The 25,743-nt window shown below is 31.9% G+C and overlaps 1 protein-coding gene across 2 annotated transcripts; it reads left to right on the forward strand.

Moving 5' to 3' along the window:
• The first annotated feature begins 7,424 nt into the window (after positions 1-7,424).
• On the forward strand, positions 7,425-24,883 carry LOC148625976 (mannan endo-1,4-beta-mannosidase-like). Of its 2 annotated transcripts, none has more exons than XM_088569460.1 (7): positions 7,425-7,500; positions 11,490-11,538; positions 12,015-12,206; positions 13,003-13,423; positions 14,008-14,161; positions 15,872-15,943; positions 24,619-24,883. In XM_088569460.1, the coding sequence occupies exons 2-7, from the start codon at positions 11,499-11,501 to the stop codon at positions 24,844-24,846; spliced, it is 1,107 nt and encodes a 368-aa protein (XP_088425586.1). In that variant the 5' UTR covers positions 7,425-7,500; positions 11,490-11,498; the 3' UTR covers positions 24,847-24,883. The 2 variants fall into 2 exon arrangements, with proteins under 2 accessions (XP_088425586.1, XP_088425587.1); XM_088569461.1 differs by lacking the exon at positions 7,425-7,500 and adding an exon at positions 10,932-11,023.
• The last annotated feature ends 860 nt before the right edge of the window (positions 24,884-25,743 follow it).

The following is a 25,743-nucleotide window of genomic DNA, read 5'->3' on the forward strand; positions in this document are numbered from 1 at the left end:
TATCTTGTTTTGATATCAATCATAAATTTAAAAGATCAAAGCTCAAAAACACGTATGCACGTAAACATAAAAAACAAACAATTATGAGTAATATTTTTCTAAGTGTGTTCTAAGTGTAATCATGAAAATCTTAATCAGTAATCATAAAGAGTATGGACCATGTGCACAGGTAAGGTAAGCGTCCTCTGCTTTTCTAGAAAACACCAGCAACATAACCCTGTTCAAGAGGCTTAAAAGTCTAGCGCGATACAAGAAGTCTGCATAGTTATGGCAAACTCTGGCATTATGTATGGGTTGTGATATGAAAACTCCATACACGTTTGCCGTATAGTTTGGTCAGTAGTTTTCCTTTACCATCGATCTATAAGTGTAGATCAAAATATGAGGCTAACCTCACAGTGTCTGTAGTATCCTTTATCTCAAGTACTTTGCGGAAGATGTCATCTATATAGCAGAATATGAGATTAAAGAATCTAGCTAAACGATGTTCTTTCTTCGGAGAAGATCGGCTATGAAGCACAATTTGGTTCCCATTGGAATGCCAACCATTTGTTAAAAACGTGTCAACCACACTGGACAAATTTGTTGTCGATCTAAAATTCAAGCAATTTGAAAAAAACTCTTCAGTATATATTTGAAGATGATTTTGAATTGTTTTTACAAAGTATGAGGAATCTATACCAAGAACTACATATTTATATCTAAGTATATCGTCTATTTTGGAGGAACAACGATGTGTAATGTTTGTTTTTGAGTCGAGATTTTAACTAAGTATGGGGAATAGAAGTATAAAGAGTTGGAAACATTATAGGTTTTCATACTATTATATTCTGATAATAATCTTGAATTGAGGGTTTCCAGAAGATCTTTCGAATTTTCAGGATCCACATTGCATTAAAACCACTACGGGTGTAGCAAGTGTTGGAGACAGCTGTTGCTGTTTTTTTTCAATCTGCCGGCGTGCTCAAATATCCTTAAATTAAGCAACACTTATGACTAAAGAGTAATAAAACGGAAGTCAAAAGAATGTAATCCAGGAACAAAGACAAGATTTGAAAAACAGACACACACAACAGAGAACATAAAATAACCAAGATAATAAGTATAAAGGAACAAAAGTAAATGGGCAAGTTATGAGAAAAAAAAACTTTTTCCTATTGTCCAAAGGGCCAAAAAAAAATTTCTTTTCCACATCTTTCTAAAATGCTTCCTTATCCCTATGATTATGATATAAATCATATTTGAAAATTGTAAGAATACAAGAAGTTTTGACAAATGACACAGTGGCTTATTTATTTTATATAAGTGGAAAATTTTTCAAAAGTGAAATAAAAGGAAAACTTCTGTATGGACTATTTTAAACTAGACAGTTATGGTAAAACCCAATAAATTGCTCAACGTTATTCAGGGTAACATTGAGGTAGAAAAGAAAACTATCAAACTTTGACGAGTAAAAGACATCTTTCCATATAATAAAGCAGATTACATCAAATAATTAGATTTCACATCATAATGTTTGAAAAGATTGTGATTCGCTTTATTTTAAATCTAAAATTGCATAAATCTGTTCATATAAATAATACATAGTGTCCTTAAACCGTCTTCTGTACAGTTATATCTGAAAACCAACGAATAAAATAAAATAAAAAAAAGCATCGGTTTTTATACAGAACGAATGATGCATATGATGTAGATTTGCATTATGAAACTCATGTGGTATAATTACTCAAAAGTTATCCAAGAAACAGATACAACCCAAGATTTACTCGCTTTTAAGACAGTAAAGCTAATAAAAAAAGTAAAAAATAACTTCTGGACAAAAATAAAGCCATGCCCGGTTCGTTAAGCTTTATTTTTTTCGGTCACTAATTATGAAGCCCTTCAGAAAAGTCGGCACGCATATTTAGTATTTAATGAGGGAGTTGGAAATATTTCTTCCGCTCCGCCAAGAGCAAACAGGAAATAGTTGATCTTGATATTTCCTACAATATCTTTCTAATTCACATTACTAAAAACTAAAACATTTTAACAGTATTGATAAACATTTCGTACAAACATTCCCTTTGAAATTTGTATATTCCTGCATTTTGAAGTATAGTATTTTTTTCCTTTTAGTACATACAAAGGATTATGACAAACCACAGACCCTTTTTGGTGATTAAACCATATTTTGGTATTTTTATATTAAATCGAAAAAGACATAAGAAAAGAAAAAAAAACAACGATATCATGTTTAAACTATTTAAAGATATTTAAACTATCATATTTAAACTATCAACCAGATGAAATTTAAACTTCCACTACAATCGACAAGGTTTGGTTGTTTCTTGGAAGACACACCAATCTTATGTTAAGCCAAGTGGTGAACAAAAGATGAAAATTGTTTGAGGTTCATATATATATATAAATCATGTCTGATAGTTTCATGTTGCATATTGATTCACCGTAGATCTTTTATTTAATTATCAAATGACTGTGAATACATTGTGAATAAAATAAACCTCATAACGCGTTGTAGTTTTGCATTTTCTGATACCATTATTACAATTATTAATTTTTTTCATAGTCCGGTAGAAAGGGTTTAACTTTAATGTATAGTTCAACCTATATAGTTGATGGTGCAAATGACAAACTAAGTAAATTATCGCTTTAGATAAGAATTTGTTCAACCATAAATAAACAATTGTCAATATACACACATGCTTCTAGTTAAGACATACATATAAGAAGATGATTGATGGACACCTAACCGTTGGAATAGTAATGGCGTTTCTGTTAATGTAATTGGGAAGCGAAAAGTAAGTAGACTAAACTTGAAGAATATGTTTTAGTTAATCATATAATTAAGGACTATTTTCACTTTTCACCATAAAAACTGATTTGTTCATCGTGTAATAGTTTTCCTTTCCTCTTTCGTCTACCCCGAACTTGACTTATGAGCAACTCGGCGGGTGTTTCTAGAAATGCAGAGAATGCGTACTCTACCGGTGCACCTGATCATGCTCCACGTTTTAAGTGGAGTCCGAGTTGCTCATTTGCTTTTGTTACTTTGTATGTATTATTTTATTTACTTAATGTTCTTTGTTGTGTATGCCTGTTTTCGATGTTTGGTCTTTGTCTCTGGATTGCTCTCTTTTGATTGTCGCTAGAACCATGTTTCCCTTGATTACTTATTTCAATTATCGATAGGATTTTTTTAATGTAAACGCCTTCGGATCTGTTAATACTGAATACACCACAAAGTTACGGTGTAAACAGTCAAATAGTTGTTAAAAGTCAATTTTTAACCAAAAAGATGAAAACAATTCTTATTTTTTTTTTAAATCAAAAGAAAATAAAAATGAAAATAAACGAATAGTATAATATTTTCTCAACACTTTTCATATAAAATCCGAAAATTTTCTTAACGTGCATTTATATTTCCAACGTCAACTATCGAAAAGTAGTACCATTTGTAATTTACATGCATGCTTTAGTGTTATGGATACCATTTAACAGTTCCCTAGTTAGTGGCGTGACTTAAATGCCTAATTAGATTATGCGATGTACACAAAGTTGCTCACTAACGCTGAACTATTCAACATTCCATAGATATTGAAATATTACCAATGATTTCAATCTGATATTAATGAGAGATCATATTTCTGCAGTTAATTATACAAGTTCTTCCAATATGTTCATGGTCTACAATATTTTATATGAGATATAGTACGAACTGCTACTGGGTGTAATATTATCGAAAATTTCGACTAAACCTATAAAAAGTATCGTCACTTTGCACTTACACTGCATTTCAGCATGAAATTATATGATATTTAGGGAGAAAGCATTACTTTATTACTTGTATTAATATTTTGGCTATGGCACTTAAACTAGATGATGGCACATCTCTACTCTTTTATGACAAATGTGATTCCTTAAATACTTATGAATGCAAAATCATTATACAACCAGAACTAATGACACGTTAGCTGCTAACAGAGACAGTAAAACAAGTTTACACTGTTTAAATAAGCTCCAATACTGTTGCATGTAACTTTTAATATTTGCTAAAATACAACTAATCTATAAAAAACAAACAATTATTTTGTTTAATGAATCCTTCATCATTAGAAGTAATTACGAGTATCTTGTAATGTAGATGTACATAAAACCTGTGTTACAGAAGCTCAGCAAGGTGCAAAAGTAATCAAGGTAACCAAGATTATAGCGGTAATCAAAATAATGTAATCCAGGGACAAAAAGCAGACATGGAAAACAGACATACACATCAAAGAACGTAAAGTAACTATAATCATACATACAAGTAACAAAAGCAACTGAGCAACTCGGACTCCACTAATAACTGGGAGCATTGACCAGGTGCAACGGTAAGGTAAGCGTCCTCTGTTTTTCTAGAAACACCTGCCGAGTTGTTCACTAAAAGTCAAGTCCGGTGTAGACGAAAGAGGAAAGGAAAACTATGACACGCTGAACAAATCATTTCTCATGGATACACCGTAATGCCGTATTATGAGACTGCCCATGTACAAACCAGTCAGATCATATAATCCGGGCAAAAAAAAAAAAATGGACGACTCAGGATATATATTCAAAGTTCCCTATTAAATGAACAGAATTGTGAACTTATCAAAGAGTTATTTCCCTTAAAATGAAATTGTGTAGTGTATTCTGTAAATATTTATTTTTTTATTCTTATCATTTTAGTAAATTACAAATCAGCACTCTCTTCCATTGTGATGTAAATATACAGGTGGTGATTTAATATCATTTGCATGATTTGTTGTCATAATCGGATAATATAATGACAATGTGTCTTCTATTCTACTAAATTGCAACCGTTTATTATTTGTCAATGCGTTAATCATGAATCATGTAGCAATATTGGAATAAAACGTCACATGTGGAGAAGTTTTTTTCTGTTTCTAATACTTACTATGGTTTAAGCTAACTAAAACGAGATCTTGTTTTAAATGTTTTTTTTTTCAAAGTTCTGTTAGATATACGAAGATGAAATTATCGCATTATCTCATGACAATGTATTGTATAGCTTTGTTTTGCCCCCTCTTTAAAACGTACGTTAATATTTTGTATTTATTTTGTTTAAAATTTTTAATAGTTTGTGTGATATTAATACCATCATAATATATATTTTTTTCGCTAGAGTATCGAACATTTCATTTGAAAGTTTGTCTGGTTAAAGAATCTCTTTTATTAAGCTATACGTTTCAAGTGTTAATATATTTTAGGATCAGTGCTACATGTCCCAGGGCTTGTTGTCTCACCAGGTTAAACAATAATTGTAACGAACGGAACTTTGTATATATTCTTTTACCCTATCTGATATAGTATTGCATTTTTCTAATGACCTAAAGTAAAACGAGGTATCATCTGTCTGGTTGAAACCTCGGTATTTAGATGGAGGGATAGTTATACTATAGAGATTGTTATTTTCGTTGTGGCATTCAGTGCTGTCATTTGTTTGGTTACTATGTTGTCGTCGGGTGATTAGTTGAGAACAGAATATTTTGTCTTCTTAGCTAAATTTCAAAGTGAAAATTAGATGTCGAATTGAAAGAAAATCAGGACATTCATAATCCAAGGTCAAAGACTGCACTTCGAAAACAGACATAAAAAAAAAACTTAAAATGTGTGAAAAGAAATAGATAAAAAAGATAACTCAAGTGTTAATTGAATTATCTATATTCAACTGGGGCTCATTTACATCTTAAAAACTGAGAATTATGTTTTGATATAAAAATGAAGTCAATAGATGTTTTTTTTCAACGTTCAAGTTTCAAAATATATTTATCTTATGCTATTACTATTGAGACCGATCACAGCATCCGTAAATGTCATAATCAAAATGTTAATATGGATCTTAGCAAGCTCCAAAACATCGACTGACGTTCCAAATTCACGCTAGACACTGCAGTCAGCCCTCTTAGAAAATGCAACGACCTTGCAAAGTTGATATTACGCGACGTTGATTTCAAACGACGTTTGATTTGATTATATCTGAGAAATTCGAAAGGTTTAACTACAGCGTTTAGTAAGAGAGGACGCGAACATCTGCCGTTGTGTGGAGCTTGGGATCTTAGTAGTACATGAGATCCAATGGTAGAAATATTATATTTTTGGTAAATGTTTTTTTTCAAAGAAGGTATTTGTTCTTAATGCTTCAGGTATTTTACACACAGCTAAGACATCAGTGGCCTCGTTTTTGCCGATGTGATATGCATTTTTTTTCTTTTTCTTTTTATCGTCAATATATACTAATAAATCGCACATCCATGTAGTTCAGGTTAACTTGGGAATGCTATGGTTTAATTGTCTAGACTACGCAGACTTTTTGTATCTCGCTAGAATTCTAAGAAATAGGCTTCTGGAGCAGTGATATGTTACTACAAGATTGAAGTCATCACTACAAAAGTATTATGGTCGTCATCATGAACTCGTGGATCGTTACGGTGTATCCATCTGTGCCATGAAAACTGATTTGGCCCCTTGATTATTCTTTAATGTCGTTGTTAACGACGAGAGAGAGAGAGAGAGAGAGAGAGAGAGAGAGAGAGAGAGAGAGAGAGAGAGAGAGAGAGTTTTAACATTTTAAGAGTAAAAGTACGTTAATATATAAATTTTAAAACTTGATTTAAAGAAAAAACGAGAAATAATTTAATTACATGAAAAATACAAAAATATAAAATATAAAGTAAAACGGTCATTCCTTTGCACATTTATACTTGACAGAGTTTATCTGTCATTGATTGTCATCACGAAAAAAGGTAATATGTACTTTTTTATTGCAAGTGCGCACTTGCTGTTGGGCTAAATGTTGCTAAATGCATTTTTTGTACTTCTGATTTTCATAAATAGGAATTAAGTGGATTTGTATTATGATAAATACATAAAACTATTGAAACATTTCGTCAGGACAGACAAGATAGACACAATCACTTGTAAAACAATAACATCCTGTTTTTGAAGTCAAAGGATACGAACGAACAGCTTCAATACAATAAATCTACGATTATCTAAGACCTTTAACTTTACATAAAAACAAGAGTATTTAAAAATATTTATTAACGATGCTTTCCTTTCAGGACATGGGGTAGAAATTACCTGGACCTCAAAACGAATTGAACTGAAGCAAGTTCAAATTTCATCCATTTCAGTCACTAAAGTCAGGTCAAGTGAGGACGTGCAATTGAATTGAAAATAATATGAATAATAAGACAATTTTATATGGCCCTTATTTGTCAGAGTGATACAGAAATCATTATTAAGACATACAAAACTTAACGGTACCAATAAATTTATCATACATGAAGTGTTAAACGACTGTTACGTATAAAATGCAATTAAACAACGTTTATGATTAAATCCGGGTTGTCTATGTACATTTAGTATATGCATTACGAGTCAAGTATAAAATCAAGTGTAAAACAGAAACGTGCAAAGGTAAAACTAACTGTTGTGGACAAAAGGGAAGGACAACTGGTAAGTCTAGCATGTTTTAACGTGTATATTAATCACTGACATTGTGAAGTGTATATCTACTTCCTTCACTGAGCTGAGTTCTTTAAAATTGTATGTTTCACGGCAATACATTGTACGTGACATCTTTTTTCGCTTGTTCACAATTATTTTCTTTACTTGACAGTGAGGAAAGGTTGTTGATTTGAACAAAATTGAGTTTATCCATACTTTTAATTTAAATATGTTGTGCTTGTGGTTTCTCAACATTTAACGTGTTATGACTTGCAGGCATTATACGTATACTTATTATTATTGATAGTTCTCTCTTATTTGTATCATGTATCTGTAATTGATATTCTATGTGACTATTAAGAGTTTTTGGTATTTCAAATATCTGGTTACCAAACGTTGTTCTTTTAATTAATAGATTTTTTTGATTTTTTGTAGAGCGATTGTTTGTCGTTGATTCAATCGAACTAAAAATAAAAATAACCAATTTTATTTGCATACATCCCTCTCAAAATACAACGCAATGAATTATTTTACCAACAATCTAAAAACTGTTATGGAATTTTGATGACAGTATACATGTCGCAACATCTATAAACAAAATTACAATAGTTTGTTAACAGCTTTTTGGGGGCTAAAAGTGTAAAAAAAAATTCTGTAGTGTTTCATCAGTCTTTGTTTTTATCAAACCCATTCGATCAGCACCATAAGAACTAATTTTTGTTCCTCGAACTGACATTCATGAGCAACTCGGCGGGTGGCACTTATTCTACAAAAGCATCTGGTCTGTGCTCCCATTTTCAGTGGAGTCCAGGTTGCTCATTTACTTTTGTTTCTTTGTTTTGTACGTGTTGCTTTGAATATTTCATATTATTTGTTTTGTGTATGTATAAATGTTGGAAATATATTCTTTTGTTTTTCATTCGAATCTTGGTTCCCTTGATTACAAAATTGATAAGAGGTATGGCACAATTGTCTAAGCTGATAACAAACAAATAATACTAGAACTGACGATAGAAAATATACAGTACCCCTATACAGCTGTGGGAGACAATTATACAGTGAATATAAATCCGATGCATTTGTGTCTGCCTTTGATATCATTACCCAACTGTCCGAATGTAAGACGCATCCCCTTATTGTTTTCGTTCCTCTATTACCGTTTTTTGAAGAAAAGCCTTTAAATGTTGAGTTATGTTTGATATGACCATGCAACAGATCAAAATTTGGCTAATATATATAATTGAAAAATTCAAGTCGAATTCTAGTTGTGTTATAATTCCAATATTAATAGCATGTCCTTTTTATAATTGGTTATTCACCTTATACGACCTTGTGGATGATAGATTTAACAACAGTTTAAATTCCTTGTATAAATTGTAAACAACATTGCTGCCATCTCTTCGAAAAAAGATACGGCCAATTTTGGATATCAAGTTCACTGAATGAGTCTAAAAAAGATGAATGTATTTCAATTAGTTTGGGATAGTAGTTATAAGGATAAAACAATGTTTTTCCCCAGAATTTATGAATTTGTAAAATTGAACCATTCACTCACAAACCCGACATAAAAGTCCTACGGATGTTTTTTTTTGGTTTTGTTAATGGACGGTCCCATTTTACAAATCGATAAATTCTGGAAAAACAGATTTTAATCCTAAAATAATATATACTTTATGTGCCTGTCACAAGCCAGGAAGCTGTAGTCCAGTACTTGTCGTTTTTTTTTCTGTTCACTGTTTTTCGAGTAACGTTTTCCTATAGTTCAGGTCGATTTACGTCTTTTATAAATTGTTTCACAGCATGTATTACATGTATGAGGCATTTTACAACTTGATTTAGGGTATGGTTTTATCTATCCTTGAAAACTGCATGGTGACCTGCTGAAGTTTAATTGATCATTCCTTTATAATTTACGTTGCGCCCGGTCACTTCTCTCTTTCAAAGAGCCTTTTGCTAGTAGTGAAGTCATACTTTCGAGTTTTATGCATTATTGTTTATTGATAAGATCTTTTAAAAGCACATTTCTTTATCCACTCCAGTAGTCTTATATAACTGGCAGACGTTATGTTTCCTGCTGACAATTTTTATAGAAAGCACTCAGTACAAGCTATATAAACCATATACAAATGTATTCCATATCAATACCGCCTCATATCCAACAATAGTTAGTTGAAAACATTTCCATCATTCACAAAACAAATTAAACAATAAAATGGGAAGCAATACAAATTATATTAGTTTCTATTTGTTAGGCAGTAAACGAGTTTTTAATTTTGTACATGAATTAAACGTGCCTCACATAGATATCCTTGCTGTTCGATCCACGTTTAATACATTTGTAATTAATGATTAATCGTAGTTGAACATAAAAAAATATATAGCTAGAAAAAAAGACAGAAAAGAATATTTAATGGGAAACAACATGTACATCGTGCGGAAAAATAGCGTGTGAATCGACAGAAATCACTAGGCAACATTCAAATGTGTGGCATTTTTAACGAACTTCGGAGAAAAGACCCACTAATCATACATATGAACACTAATTTCGGAAGAGTATTGAATGACATATTTTAATATTTGTAATATATCATTCAACTATTTTGTCCTGTTTTAATGCATATCTGCAAAATATTTTATCCTATAAAGTACACACTAAAAATCATATTTATTGCAAACCTCCTCGATGGACTAAAAAATGGCTGCGTTGGGTTTGCGCGCACCAAATAGTTGCATTGGGTCTGCCCACACCAAAAACTGTATCGCATTGATAATAAAAACACACCCAAAGGCTTCTATCAAATACATAATTATACGGAGTGTGCCAAAGGGGCTGTTTTGGATAAATGAATTTTCACGTGCAACAATGTTTGTATTTTATTGCCACCGCCAGACAAATTAGCATTTTGTGTTAGTATGGTAAAAATTGTATGCTTTCTATATTAATATCTATATTAAGTGACCATTACAAATTATTTTGGTTAATTACGTTCATTTTACATTGTAGTTTTTAAATATTTACACAACTTAGGCATTTAGTTACCAGTTTAAATGGTCGTTTTCAAGAATTCTAAAACATTTTTTATAACATTAGATGTGCTCGCAAAAATACAAAACTATGAGGGCACAAAGAACATATCTTACTTAAATGAACATTGAAATCTAGATGTGAACAGTGTCTGACATTCGATATTCACTGTAGACGCTGCAGACAGCCTTCTAAAAATTGCAAGAATCTTGCAATGTCAATAAAAAAGGGAATGATTTTATGCGACGTTAACCGTTTGATTTGAAAACTGTCAAAGTATTTCGAAAGGTCTGTCTGTCTGTAGTGGTAAATAAGAGAGGAAACGTACGTCGTCGCTGTGTGGTGCTTGCGAGAGAAACACTATACGAAGTATTCAAAGGATTTCCGTATTTCTCCTATACTTGTTACCAAGATTTCGTGTATGAAACTAACCCGTTGGGACTAGTTTAGTTCTGATAAGCCATGGTCTATATACATAAATCTCATTTGTTTCATGTCAGTGATAAGGTAAGGCTAGGTGTGAATTTTAAAGAAACATCATGTGATTAGCTTTTTTCTTTTTATGTTATTCATTTAATAGGCTGTCCTTGTAAAAATCAAGGAGATCCTATAATATTGGTGGCACAAGATCAATTTTATTCCACTAATTTTTATTGGTTCCAATGTTGTTTTTATATCCTATGAATGTCGAATAGTATGAAGATTATTGTTTTAAATCGACAGTTGATGGTTCAGAAAATGATTGAAAATGTTTTCTAACAAGGCAAAGAAATTTTGAATATCAATTTGTCTTTGTAATTCATTGCTCTTAAATTGTTGCAGTTAATCAAAACTAAAATTCGACTTTGAGGAAAGATGCATTTGTGAAATGAAATGAATGATCCTTTTCTTAGAACAAATTTAACTGCCTGGTTTTCGCATGGACTGGTACCTAATAAACCAGCTTTTGCCTTTACATGTTTTCTATTTTCAGTTCTTAAAGATGAATCTTGGTCTTGCAGTACTTTTGATTTTTGTTGCAAGTATGGATCATTTTTTGTTACGTATTCACCAATGTTCTGTTCTTTTCCCTACCAAATACATAATATTAAAGATATTGTAAATTTGATATGTTGTACGTGTGTTTCAAGGAGCACCCTCTCATCAGCAGCATTAGTTGACATTATGCTCAAGAGGGCATCACAACCATATTAAAGAAATAAACGATGTATTAGATTATGGTGACCAGAAAATTTTCTTTTGAAAATAATACAAACTCATATCTACAGTTTTAAATTGATTTCGCAAATTTTTCAGTTAAATGAATTTCCTTGTCTAATAGTAAAGAGAGCTACATGTAATCATAAACATTTGTACATTCACAACGTTTAATTTACCCTTACACTTAAATTATGCTTCAATCTACAATAGCTTATTTATATCAAAATCATACTCATTATACAAGTAAATCAACAGATTAAAAAAGATCGTGTTTTAAATACAAACATATATTTTGCAGGTTCCAACGCAAGACTAACGATTCATGGCCATAATCAATTGTACTATAACGGACAGCGTGTGTTTTTGTCTGGTGCAAATCAAGCATGGGTCCATTATGCATATGATTTTGGTCATAGTCAGTACCAAAACGGGAAATCTACATTTGAAGCAACATTGAACGATATTCACAACAATGGTGGAAACTCTATCAGTAAGTATATACAGTTTAAATAAGTGTGGTATAGTGACAGTAATAAATCTGCTGAGGTATGTTAGAATTTTCGAAAAGATTAGAACGTGTTATATATAGCAAAATGTAACTTTGTGTACTCATTTGCCATATCAAAATTTAAAAATAAATGTATGTCACTGATGGAAAATATTGAAAAATACACCCTTCCGGTGCACCTTGCTCATGCTTCCCGTTTTGTATTTTTTGTACTTGGTTGTGTATGCCTATTTTTATGCGTTTTATTTGTATTTTAGTTGTTTTTCGTTTTATCTGTTACTAGTAAATGTGGCTATGTCCACTTGTTCATTGTTCCCTTGTTTATAAGCACTGTTTCGTCTTTATTCTTGTAATACATTGTTTGGATTTCCACTCCTCGAATCTTGGCACTCTTGATTAATCTTCTGATTAAACACAAAAACAAAAACAAATTACAAAAAAAAAAAAAAACGAATCAAAATCCAAAACCAAAAGAAAAAATTGCAAAAATTAATCATATTCATAATGTTGAGTGGAATACGAATTTCATCAACAAAAGGATAGTGCTTATGCCATAAGCATTAACTATATCTTAAAGGTGTAAACTATTAATATACTAGTTCCAAGGACGTATATGAACACGGATAATATAAAACCAAAGTAGAATTTTAATTTTAGAGAAAACGTTCTATAAATGCACTAAATCAATTATTTGTGATAACAATTTTGAATTACTACTTTGTAAAGGTTTCCATTCAGTATACTATAATACAACATCCAACATCTTTAATCATTTAAGGAGTCTGGCTACATATAGAAGGTGAGTCGACACCAAACTTTGATAGCAACGGTTATGTAACTGGAATAGACAACACACTGATCAGCGATATGAGAACATACCTTCATGCTGCTCAAAACTACAACATCTTGGTTTTCTTCTGCCTATGGAATGGTGCTGTGAAACAAAATTTCCACTACAGACTGCATGGGTTGATGGTAGACACCAGAAAACTACAGTCATACATTGATCACGCCCTTAAACCGCTTGCGTATGCCCTTAAAAACGAGAAAGCCCTTGGTGGATGGGACATCATAAACGAACCGGAAGGAGAGATTAAGACTGGACTGTCAAACGCCGAGCCATGTTTTGATACAAGACACTTGAGTGGTTCTGGGGCAGGATGGGCTGGAAAGTTGTATACACCACAGGAAATCGCACGGTTAGTCATGCATTTGGGTTAAAGCATTTAGTGTTGTCTTAAAATTTACAAATATATTGTTTGTAATTTATACAAAAAAGAGAAGAAACTAAAACATGCATAAAAACAAACGCTCTGTTTATTATGAGAAATCAGGAATCTGGCACGCACCCGAAGAAATAATAGTGAATATCACCAATTAGCCTCGAACTGCTTGGTCTTAAACATCTTAGTCCGACGTTTCACAAGCTTTGTTTTGACGTCATGAATTCTTTGGATTTGAATGAATTCAGGTGTCGGAAGCTTCTTTCCGCCATATTGCTGAAGTCATTTGGATCCATGATATATATGTATCAGATTCAAAATTTATATTTGATAATTTTTTTACTTAGTGAGCATATTACTGGATTTGAATCGATGTTTTTTTTATATACAACAATGTTTAATTTAATATTATTCCCACAAATATATATACAGCTATTGTTTTTATTATTAACTGGGATTCAAATATTGGATGAGTTAAGTGATTTCTGAAATTTAAGTGTCTATTCCACTTAAGAATGCTACTTTTATACTTTTTATATTGTGTAATCATGTGGTTACAGATTCGTCAATTGGCAAGCAGCTGCAATAAAGGAGGTAGATCCAGGAGCAATGATAACAGTTGGGTCCTGGAACATGAAGGCCGATACCGATTCGATGGGATTTCACAACATTTACAGCGATCATTGTCTCAGGAAGGCTGGTGGTAAATATCAGGTGAGTTGTGGAATGTTTCAGTATGCCTAAAGAAGGCTAGCGATAAATATCAGGTAAGTTGTCGAGTGTCCTATTTCGAGTTAGAAAGGCTATTGAAAAATATCAGATCAGTTGTTCGGTATTCTAGTTTGACTATGAAAGGCTGTTGGTAAATGTAAGGTAAGTTGTTTGATGTTCTAGTGTGCCTAGGAAAGGCTGTTGGTAAATGTAAGGTAAATAGTTTGATGTTCTAGTGTGCCTAGGAAAGGCTGTCGGTAAATGTAAGGTAAATAGTTTGATGTTCTAGTGTGCCTAGGAAAGGCTGTCGGTAAATGTAAGGTAAATAGTTTGATGTTATAGTGTGCCTAGGAAAGGCTGGTGGGAAACATGCGATGAGTTGTTAAGACTTGAAGTTTGTTGTTATTAATAGAGGACTTTGGTCGTTTAACTTTAATGTTCATTTCAAAGAAAAACACACACACACACACACAGTATTTGTGTAAGTAAACTTTTTGGTATGATATATTGTATTAAAAATGTGACATGTTCCATTATATATGCGGTTAACATATTCTTGAATTGGGTAAATGCGACGGCAGTAAATAAATTGTAGAACTACAATGGAATAAACAAAACTACGGTATAAATATTTGATTTTCAAAACCTTAACTGCATTTCTTGTCATTTGTTGGTGCTCAAAACAATAATTTAAAACCTAAACAAACAAACAAGCAAAAGATATTTCTTAAATATGGGGACATTTGTTTAAAAAAAGATTCTCAATTTCGGCATTTTTGCTCAAAAGCAATCACAGTTTTGACAGTTTTGACAAAATATTGTATTATGTGCACTGCTTGACTGCAAAATGGTCACATGCATTCCTAGGTTACGCTTGTAGTGAAGGCTAGGGTCAAAATTTAGCACATTTTTAAATTGTGTATAAAGAAGCCATGGAAATGGCCAAAAATGTCGAATAACCCATGTTTTGAAAGTTAATTAGATAATTAGGTTAATGAGCCTTAAAGTATAATACTTAAAGCTTCCTGATTTTTAAAGGGTAATTCACAAAGGGCATAACTTAAAACACGATGGTGCATTAGAAGAAATGGGAGTTTTCTTACTGAATTTATTCCTATAACCATGAAAATGTAATTGTTTTGTATGATCATTAAAAACTATTAATTGCTTTGGTAATTAATTTTGACCTTTTTAAGAACTATTCTGTGACTCATGAATTTTAATTTTTTTAATAATGATGGAAAAAACATTTTTAAAATGTTTTTTACAAATCTTTCGCCAACAAGTTTCAGCAATATAAATACTTAGAAAACAGCGAGGAAAACAAATTGAATTCATTTAATTAAAATTAAACAAAGAAAAACAAACAAACAAGACACGCAAAAAAAAGAACACCCCAAAATAAAACAAAAAACAAACAAAAACAAAACACACACACACACACACACACACACACACACACACACACACACACAAACAAATAATATCGAACAACAACAAAGTAACAACAACAAAAAAAACAACAACAGAAAACAAAAAGAAATAAAACACGACGGCCATTGTGTTCAATGAAACGTTACACAAATTTGTTGAATAACATTCTTTGATTGAATGAAAAGTGAATATGTTGATTTTATTAAACAAATTGGTTTTCCTTATGGAAATAATACTTTCCGTAAATATGAATTAAAAGTGATATTATTCATTCTACAGGGAACACTGTCATTTTACCAAGTTCATACCTATGATTGGCATCATCATTTTGGAAATGAGTCACCATTTAAAGTAAGTCTTTGTAAAATGAAAATTTTTAAAGGATAATAAGAAGTTTACCGAACTGATAAATTCTAGGCAATAGAAAAAGTTTATACAACAAGTGGAAATATGGTAAAATAGGAGAAAGTGAGAATCCATTTAGTTTAGTGTAAAGTGAAAATATTGCTGTTATTTCGGCTTTAACAAGTTCACAAAGTTAAAGAATTGCATTTCTTCAATATCCATTAAACTGCTTAAAAATGGCAACATTAAAAAAGGAATTAACTGACTAAAAAATCAAGATAGACGCACTACTTATTTTCAACAAGCTGATATGACAACATTTTTTTTAAATTTCTATCATCTGTGTTGTTTTTTTTTTATTTAAAGTTTTTGTATTTATTAAAACCCTATGTAACATACACACTTACATAAAGGTTTAACACTTAGCCTATTTTGGAAATATTTGTTTGTATCAATCCTTGACTTGCTAGTATATAAAAAGTAAACAAGCAATATAATAGAGTAAGTAGGGATCGATAAATGAGAACCAAAACTAAATACTGAATTCATTAAAGTGTACAAACAAATAATTTGATTCTGTTAATTTTGAATTTATACAGAAAAATGCGAATCAAAACTACAAAGTTAAAATGGCTGCAAAATCAAAGCATATATTTGACTGTTTCGATTTATATTGATTTACAAATGTAGTACGAAAAACTGTTCGCAAAAAAAGAATTTCACATACAGCGTATCGTGTAACGCACAGCGTAAAAGACGTTACTTCGTTGGAGGAACATATTTATTCCAAGAAGATCTTCACAAAGCGAAGTGCCATATCGCAGTCTAAATGACGAACATCTGCATGTACTTTCAAATGATAACGAAAAAGAAAAACATGACTATGATATTTAACAACACAACAATCCGAAGCATTCCTTTTTAGCTCACCAAGCCAAAGGCCATGTAAGCTGTTGCTTACCACTTGGTGTCGATCGTCGTCGTCCGTTGTCCTTGATACTTTAAAATTCTCCTCCTCTGAAAGTACTTGACAAATTTGAACCAAATTTAAGATGAATGTTCTTTAGGGTATTATCCATAGAACTAATATGGGGATTTTTGATCCGTCGAAAACATGGCTGTTGTTACTAAAAATAGAACAAAAGAGTCCGACAGAAGTTTTTGGCATATATCTACAAAACCATTAGTTTAGCAAAATTCTGTTAAATTGTTAATCTATGTTGGAGTTATTGCCCTTTTTCGATTTTTGGTTATTTTTTACGGTATTACTTTCAAAAATGTTCTGTTCTGAAACTACTTGACCAATTTGAACCAAACTTGGTTTGAATGTTCATTAGGATATTCTACATAGAAATGATATATTGATTTTTGATCAGTCCAGAACTGCCGTTACTAAAAAAAAATAAGGGTCAGACAGGAGGTTCCTCATATATCTCCAAAACCGGTAGGTTGAGCCTAATTCAGACAAATTGAATGTGTTCAGCATGGTGAGATGTACGAGTAGTGAAATATATGCTTTAATCTGTTTATGGCCATCTTAGAGTTATTGACCCTTTTCGACGTTTTTACCCTATTTAAATGTTATTTCTTTAATCATCTCTTGACCAATTACAACCAAACTTGCGATGAATACTTGTATGGGTAGTCTCCACAGAACTGAAGTGAGGATTTTTGATCCGTCTTAAATATGGAATTCTACCAGGTTAACAATTAAGGCTCATGGGAGTCTCTTGTTTATTGTAATTAAAGATGTCGCACACATTATAATCTACGTTTATTACTTTTACAAGTAGAGTTCTACAAAAAATTAAGTTTTTTTTTCGACGCAGTCGCTATAGTTTTGCTTTTTACCGTTTGACCTTAAAGATGTTCTCCCATGGAAACGCAAGTCATCTGATCGCAATTCGGTTTCCCGAATTTCGTTGGCTAAATACTGATTAAGTGGCGTTTGAAAAATTGACTGTATCGAAAATTGAAATTGTGTGCCATTAGTTATTTCCTGAATGAAATGTAGAAAATTATAAGTAAAAAGAATAAAATTTTACTGCGTCGGCTCATCTTTTTTACAGATAGAACTTGTTTAAGAATCAGGCAAGATGGGAAATTCAAAAACATGCATGTGAAAACCCCGGCAATCTGTCATGATTTCACTCAAGGATGCTTTCTCTGTTGTAAAGGACATTTATTTGTTCTCTGCATCACTGGATTTACTCAGCAATATTTTAATATCATGTTATTATTATAAGATTGATAAGATTTTTGACAGACTCATCTGCCCTTGAATTGTCTGTTTTCAGTGCATTTCAATATAATTATAAATCAATTTACCAAAGTGGTATGGAAAAACTGATGGTGCACATAGTCAAATTAAACTTTCAAAATGTTAGTTTCTTAAACCATGTTTCACCCATTGCCTGATTCTTACAGAGACTGACACTTAAAGCAGCAAAAGATTAACAACCATAAGTATAAGTTACATGATTTTTTTTCAAACAAAATCGGCTGACAAATCAACACCGGGAAACCTGAAGTTTTAGTTCACAACAATTCCAACTCACTAACAGTACTACTAAATGAACAAGCACTACATCAAGCAGATACATTTACCTATTTTGGAAGTACTAGTACAGTTAAAGTAAAATGCGGTGCTGCTACTGACATTCAACAACGTTTGAAAAAAAAGCAAGAGCTGCATTCAGGCACTTGCTGAAGGAATGGAAATCTGAACAACACACCACACACACATCAATTTGCAGCTATACAAAGATTTTGTTATACCTACACGGTTGTATGGTTCATAGTGCTGGCGAATTTATATAAAACTGACCTACAAAAACTCTCCACCTTTCACACAGTGTCTTAGGATGATATTTCGAATATTTTGGCACAATTCAATTACAAATAAAGACCTCATCCATAGATGCAATGAAAAAGATATAAGCAACATGATCATCTGGAATTTCTGATGCAGAATGTATTGAAATCCGAAAACCGGTCTGCATTTTATTGTTTACTTCCGGGATCTCGAAACGCTGCATTACAATGCAAAATCTTCTATTTTACGTTTTCAATACCGCTGCTGGTAGATTTGGTCCCCGAGGGTATCATCAACCCAGTAATACAATTTTATGGTTTTAACAAGAGGAATGAAAGAAAAACTGGCTCGGACGTCGCCCAGTATAAAAAGGTCCAAACCTGACAGTAGATCGGACACACTGTTGTCTTGTAAGACTGTGGTGTCTCCAGATGGGAATCTTATTACGCTCACATCTGGTATGGATATTGCCCCAACCATTCAAACTAAAAGTACACAATCACACGATCAGCCTGCAGACCATCTATTCCAGCACAAAAAGTCTAACTATTTCAAAGAGTAATCAGGGGAACCAAAGTTATAGCGGTAAATAATCAATGTTCCATCACTTTAAATGATATATTTGACTAAAATGATGACGAACCACATTGTACCATATCTAAATGTGATATTAAAACATGCAACATTCTTATAACCGACTCTTACCTATCTAATTTCCTTACAAACAAAGCTTTTCATACAGGAAGTCACGATGACTTAAGCTGCAAATCAACAAACTTAATATATAGATTAGAATGCTACTTATGCGGTCTAATATATGTCGGTGAAACACAAGAACGATTAAACAAAAGAATGTGCAGTCATCGTTTGGGAATACCTACCACCAAATTCCCGACAGTTTATCAATATGTTAATCAACAAGATCATTCAATCCTCTATGAAATTTTGTATTTTAGAAAACATTTACCATCCTACGAACAGTCCCAATCTAAGACAAAACTATCGTAGGGAAAGAGAGGAGTACTGGATATGCAGGCTAGGTACTGCATTACCTTATGGATGCAATGACAACATCAAAGGTATAGGAAACCTTTCAAGCCAATATAACATTAGCATAAATGTGATGAATTTATTTGACAAAACTCCAAGACGGGAAAGGAGTCATGGCCATCGCCACTATACGTCACCTAAGTTACACCTAAAGTGATGTCTCAATAGACGGTCTCCTTCCTTTCATACAAAAACCTCTTGGACTTCATCACATTAGAACCAAACTCTATTCTATACCCCTCACTCTACTACACTACCTTTACAAAACAAGTCTTGACCAGGGATGGGGTAATCGTAATATGTAATCGTAATCGATTGTAATTGATTACATTTTTCAGAGTAATCGACAGTAATCTGTAATCGACCAACTTTTCAATTACTTTCGATTACATTTCGATTACTTTAGAAAAATAGTTTGACAAAATAGCACTTTATTTCAGTGCATTGGATGCATTCTTCATGTAATGCTCTTTTTGTACAGGTACAGATAAAATGCCATGTATAAAATGACTTGAGAGTCCTGAAAAGTTGCATTTTATTACATTTGTTGTTCTCTTAAAGTCCCTTATGTCAACAAGATTTCCTTACAAATTAAACTTATTTCCAGCTTTTGAAACAAATGGCCTCTAATTTATGTTCAAAATAAATATATCAAAGGCTGAATTAATACAACTACACTAAAATAAATATGTTGATTGTATTGAAATTTCTTAATACAAAATGTGTCAATAAGAGTTTTTTTTATTTGTCATTCTAGTCCAGATTTTGTTTTCCTTCTTGTGTAATATTAAACTCTAGAATTTTGTTCACTCACTTACAATAGTGAGCATTTTTGTTTGGTTAAATGTTTTAGTAGTGATTTTGGGAGACATAGTGGCTGTTTGTTATGTCTTGGAGAGAACATTATGAAATTCACCACATTCGGAAGGAACTATTAAAGTTAAATGCAAATACTGCCATGTGTTCATGTCTGGGAATGCCCAAACAACATCATTTTTTTCAACTCACATTAAGGTATGTTATCTATTTTTTAAAACATTAAGATTAAAAATAAGAAGTCATGTTGACAATGAACCAATACAATACAATAACTTCATGCATTCCACTTTGACACAATCACACTAAACATATTTATGTAATTGTTTATAAATTTAAATAAGAGAATAAAGAAATATAATTAAATCTAACTATATTCTTTTCTTTTAATACTGGCCAATTAATGAAAAAATAAATTACTGACAGCAAGACTCTGTTTTGTTTTCAATTATTTTTTCTGATTAAGTGTCAGGTTTACATTAAATTACCTTACATGTTTTACTCTATTTGTAGTTTTATAACTTGTAATCAAGGAAATAGTCAAAACAAAGAAATAATTCAAACCATTTAATTTTACTTGAAGTATTGACTTATAAAATTATCTGGACCAACATTTAAAGACTTTTTATTTATTTTTTTCAGAGAAAACATCGCAATGAGCTATATATAAATAATGAATCAAATAAACAACAAAATTTAATTCAGTTTTTAAACAAAAAAAGTACACAATATGGTCAATTTGACCCCAAACAAAAAGAAGTGACTAATACCTTGGTCCATGGAATAGCAGACACCTTATCACCACTCTCTCTAGAGGAAAACCCATTTTTCAGGAGTTTTGTAAATATTTTTGATCTTCGATATGAACTTCCCTGTGGAAAACAGTTATCAACAAAACAATTGGAAACAGTTTATTTCAAGGCTGATGGAAATTTTGTCCTGACAGATGCCGATTGAGTGATAATACCTTCCACAAACAGATAATGATTAAATGCAATTCTGACTTCTGACTTTAAAGCATTAAATGATGCTAATGTAAATTTTGTTATTTTCCACTATAAATATGTTGAACAGCAATACTGTTGTACCTTTTTCATAGTTATTTCTTTTTATTTCGTAGAATGTAATTGACTGTAATCGAAAAGTAATGTTATTACTTTTGATAAAATACTCGATTGTAATCGATTACAAAAAAAAATCAGAGTAATCGATTAATAATCGATTACACCAAAATTCTTCATATAATCGATTTTTAATCGATTACATTTGACAGAAATTGTGCTCATCCCTGGTCTTGACACTCCTGTTTCTGACCTTACCTCATCATTATTCAGACTTGTTGCCATAATTTTAGATATTGGTTTCCACAGACTCTTTAAACCAGTTTGTGTGAAAAATCAAGATGAAGAAAAAAAATCATTTCTACCACTACCGTTTGTCAACAAAGTTATAGAAGCGATTAATTTGGCTAACATCCTCCATCACAAAAACGTTACCAACAAAATTCCCCAATACTTCAAAGACAAATCCATACCTATTATGTCATATTCCTATACTTCACCCATTGCATCCAAAATTTTCAATTATAAAATGCTGTTGCAAAACATCGAGATTGAGGACTTCAAGGCTAAACCACCTGACTGTTCTTGCAAATACATCCATTCAAATATGGTCCTTCCGGTCACATCAATACGGGAGAATTATCCATCATCGAAAACGTAATATCCTTTCTAAATGTCTCAAGTACCATGCACCGCGCTCCATAATTGGAATTATAAGTTCATATGGATGCCGTGGAGGACTACGCAAGAAAATGGATAAAACGAGAACAAGAAGACATTGATTCTCTGTCAGGGTGATTAAAGGCCTTTAGGTTATTAATTTTGAAACGAGTGAAAGTTTAAAGTAGGTCAATGAGTACCAATGCTACATCAGTTTTCAAGGACCCTGATGTAGCAAAAACATTGTCTACTATACATGACAAATATGTTATCGTACCAGCAGACAAAGCCCAAAATAACATTGTTTTTGTCTGCAAAACGTTTTACATCCAATGTTTATTATCAGAGGTAGGCGTAGAAAACAATAGCAGTGATAAGACCTATACCACACTCTCCAAAGAAGAAATTGTGGAAAACCATAAATATGTGCTATCCTCATTTGGTCTCTCTACCAAGGATGATGACTGTGATTTACCGTCTATATACTGGATTCCTAAACTCCACAAGAATCCATATATACAACGTTTCATGGCTGGATCTGCAAAATGTACCACCAAACCTCTTTCAAAACTTTTAACTTCTATACTCACAACTGTCAAAGAGGGTCTGCAGTCCTACCACAAGAGTTGTTACTAATAGTGGTATTAATTCAATATGGATCCTGAAAAATTCAATAGATCTTTTGGAGACAATCAGTTCAAAACTATTATCAGAATATAATAGTATTAAAACCTATGATTTTTCAACACTGTATACTTCTATTCCCCGTACTCAGTTAAAATCCCGACTTAAAAACATTACACATAGGTTTTCCCAAAAGGTACACCTAGATACAAATACATAATTCTTGGTAGAGATTCCAAATACTTTGTAAGAAATAATTCCAAATCATCTTCCAAATATACAGAAGAAGATGTTTACAAAATGCTGGAATTTTTAATTGACAATATATTTGTCTAGTGTGGTGGACGCGTTTTTTCAACAAACGGTCGGCATTCCAATGGGAACAAATTGTGCTCCTCTACTTGTTGACCTATTCCTTCACTCTTATGAAGCTGACTTTATAGCTGATCTGATCCTAAAGAAAGAATATCGTGTAGCTAGATCCTTTAATCTCAGTTTCCGCTATATAGATGACGTATTTTCTTTAAACAATTCTAATTTTGGATATTTGATAGAACTTATCTATCCCAAAGAACTTGAGATAAAGGATACTACAGACCCTGTAAAGTCTGATTACAAACTCACCAGCCTCCACATAGCTTCAGCGTATGTTGAAGTCAAAGTTTATAGCACAAGAACCAAAATACACATCTTTTTCAGTAATGAAAAACAAGTGCTGTATGTGTAATTTGTCCAACTTGGGAAGAAGAACATAAATTAAATGAGGTCGAACCGAAAGTGTAACGGTCAAACGAAAGGACAAATATTCTGATAATTAAATATAAATTAAATATCACCAGCTTTGTAAAAAACGGGATTCCATAAATATCAACTTTACAATTTGTTAGCTTTTAAATTATATTGCCTGGTTTTCACTTGATCTTTTATAAATATTTAAAAATAAATAAACCGTTGATTTTAAGTAGATTGGGTCTAATTTTGAAAGAAATAAATACTACTAAGATTTAAATTTTGAAAGAAATAAATACAACTAAAGATTTACAGTCTCCTATACGAAATCCAAATTCGCCTGTTCCTCATAGAACATAGGAAAGACTGTATGTCATAAAATGCGTTTTGGAATTATAAATCTGTCATAACTGACCTGTCATCATAATCATAAGAAGTGCCGATCAAGAAGGATCAATTACGTTATTAATGTTAATTTAGAATAAACAGGTGTTTGATAGTCGTGTGAAAAGTGTGAAGTGTAAAGTAAGTAATAAGTTATACAAATATGATTTTAGGCTTTGTCTATACGAGACGGAGCTATTTGTACTAAAATAATGTTTTCCTGTTGATATCGTACCGCTATGTTGATATATGTGCAGATGTCTCGACCAAAATTAATATGCGACATTTTTTATAAAACACACTGTGTGTCTACGTCTTAAAAGTTCAAACAATCACTTTTTAACTGAATACAAACTTTCCAAAATACGTTACTTCCGACTGAACAATTTTTAGCCATTCGTGTTTCAGTGCATACAACGTCGGCCTCCCTAGAATTTTAACAAGAATTGTTGTTGTTTATTCATTAAAAAAATATTATCATTGTACTATTATTCTTTCTTTTGCCGGGATATTCAACACTAAATTCAAAAATATATTTTCAGCACTCGTTTTCAAATTTCTATTTGAGTAAACCTTTGGTGATCGGAGAGTTTAATCAAGAAAACGGAGGAGGTATGACTAGTGAGCAGATGTTTGAATGGGCATATACTAAAGGTTATGCTGGTGCCTGGACATGGAGTAGATCAGATGTAAACTGGAACAACCAACTTAGGGGAATGCACCATTTAAAATCACGAACAGACCATGGGCACGTTTCAATTACTTTATAATAATTCAAGAAACATTGTGATTAAAAATATAATACGTTTTGGGTGTTTGAGTTACTAAGTAATATCTATGAGCTTTTAGAAGTTGTTTTTGAAACGATCTAAATGAACTATGTAGAGTTTCTACAACGATGATAGATTTTTCAAATAGTCATTTGTTAAGAACTGCAGTGCAGAAATACTTTTAATATAACGTTTTGTGTGCTAAAATTTTCTTTTGTCATGTTCGCTATAAAATTTACCTTCATTAAATAGCACAAATTCAATAGGTTGTCAAATGCATAGTCTGTTTTAGTATATCATGCATCTTACATTGTTAAAACTTTTTTTTCAATTTTGTTTTCTTTCCATTCAGATGTGAATGATAGTAAATAAGGGAAAAACAATTACCAAACCCATAATCATAAATCGGAGGTACTTAGTCTAAAAGAGGGTGTCCATCAAAAAACCAAGCAGTGGACTGCACATGACAAATTTTGTTTTTAAAACATGTTCATTGATTTCATATCACAAATGCATCCTTTCTCGAAGTTTGATGTTGGTTTTTTTATTTAATGCAACTGTTAAAGAGGAAACAACTACATAGAAAACATAAAAATCAATTGAAAAAGAGAGATAATCTATCATTTTGTGCAAAATTTGGTTGCTTTCTTGGGGAACTGTAAAATTATTTTCTGAACCACCCATTGTAAATTAAAAAAAATGTACTATTTCATATATATATATGATATAAACAAAGCATCAGAACAAACAATTCATATGTTGTCAGTCGAGAAATTGATTTTAATTAATTTATCCCACAACTATCGTTTGGACATATTTTTATGGTTCCATAGCATATTTTTGGATGTAAAATGTTTCTCTTTTACCTGCACGTCTACTTCCCCCCTTCTTTTTTCA

The sequence above is a fragment of the Perna viridis genome, chromosome 2 (genome assembly GCF_037379345.1).
Source record: "Perna viridis isolate PV_CMFRI_1.1 ecotype Kerala chromosome 2, ASM3737934v1, whole genome shotgun sequence".
In the NCBI taxonomy this organism is placed as follows: domain Eukaryota; kingdom Metazoa; phylum Mollusca; class Bivalvia; order Mytilida; family Mytilidae; genus Perna; species Perna viridis.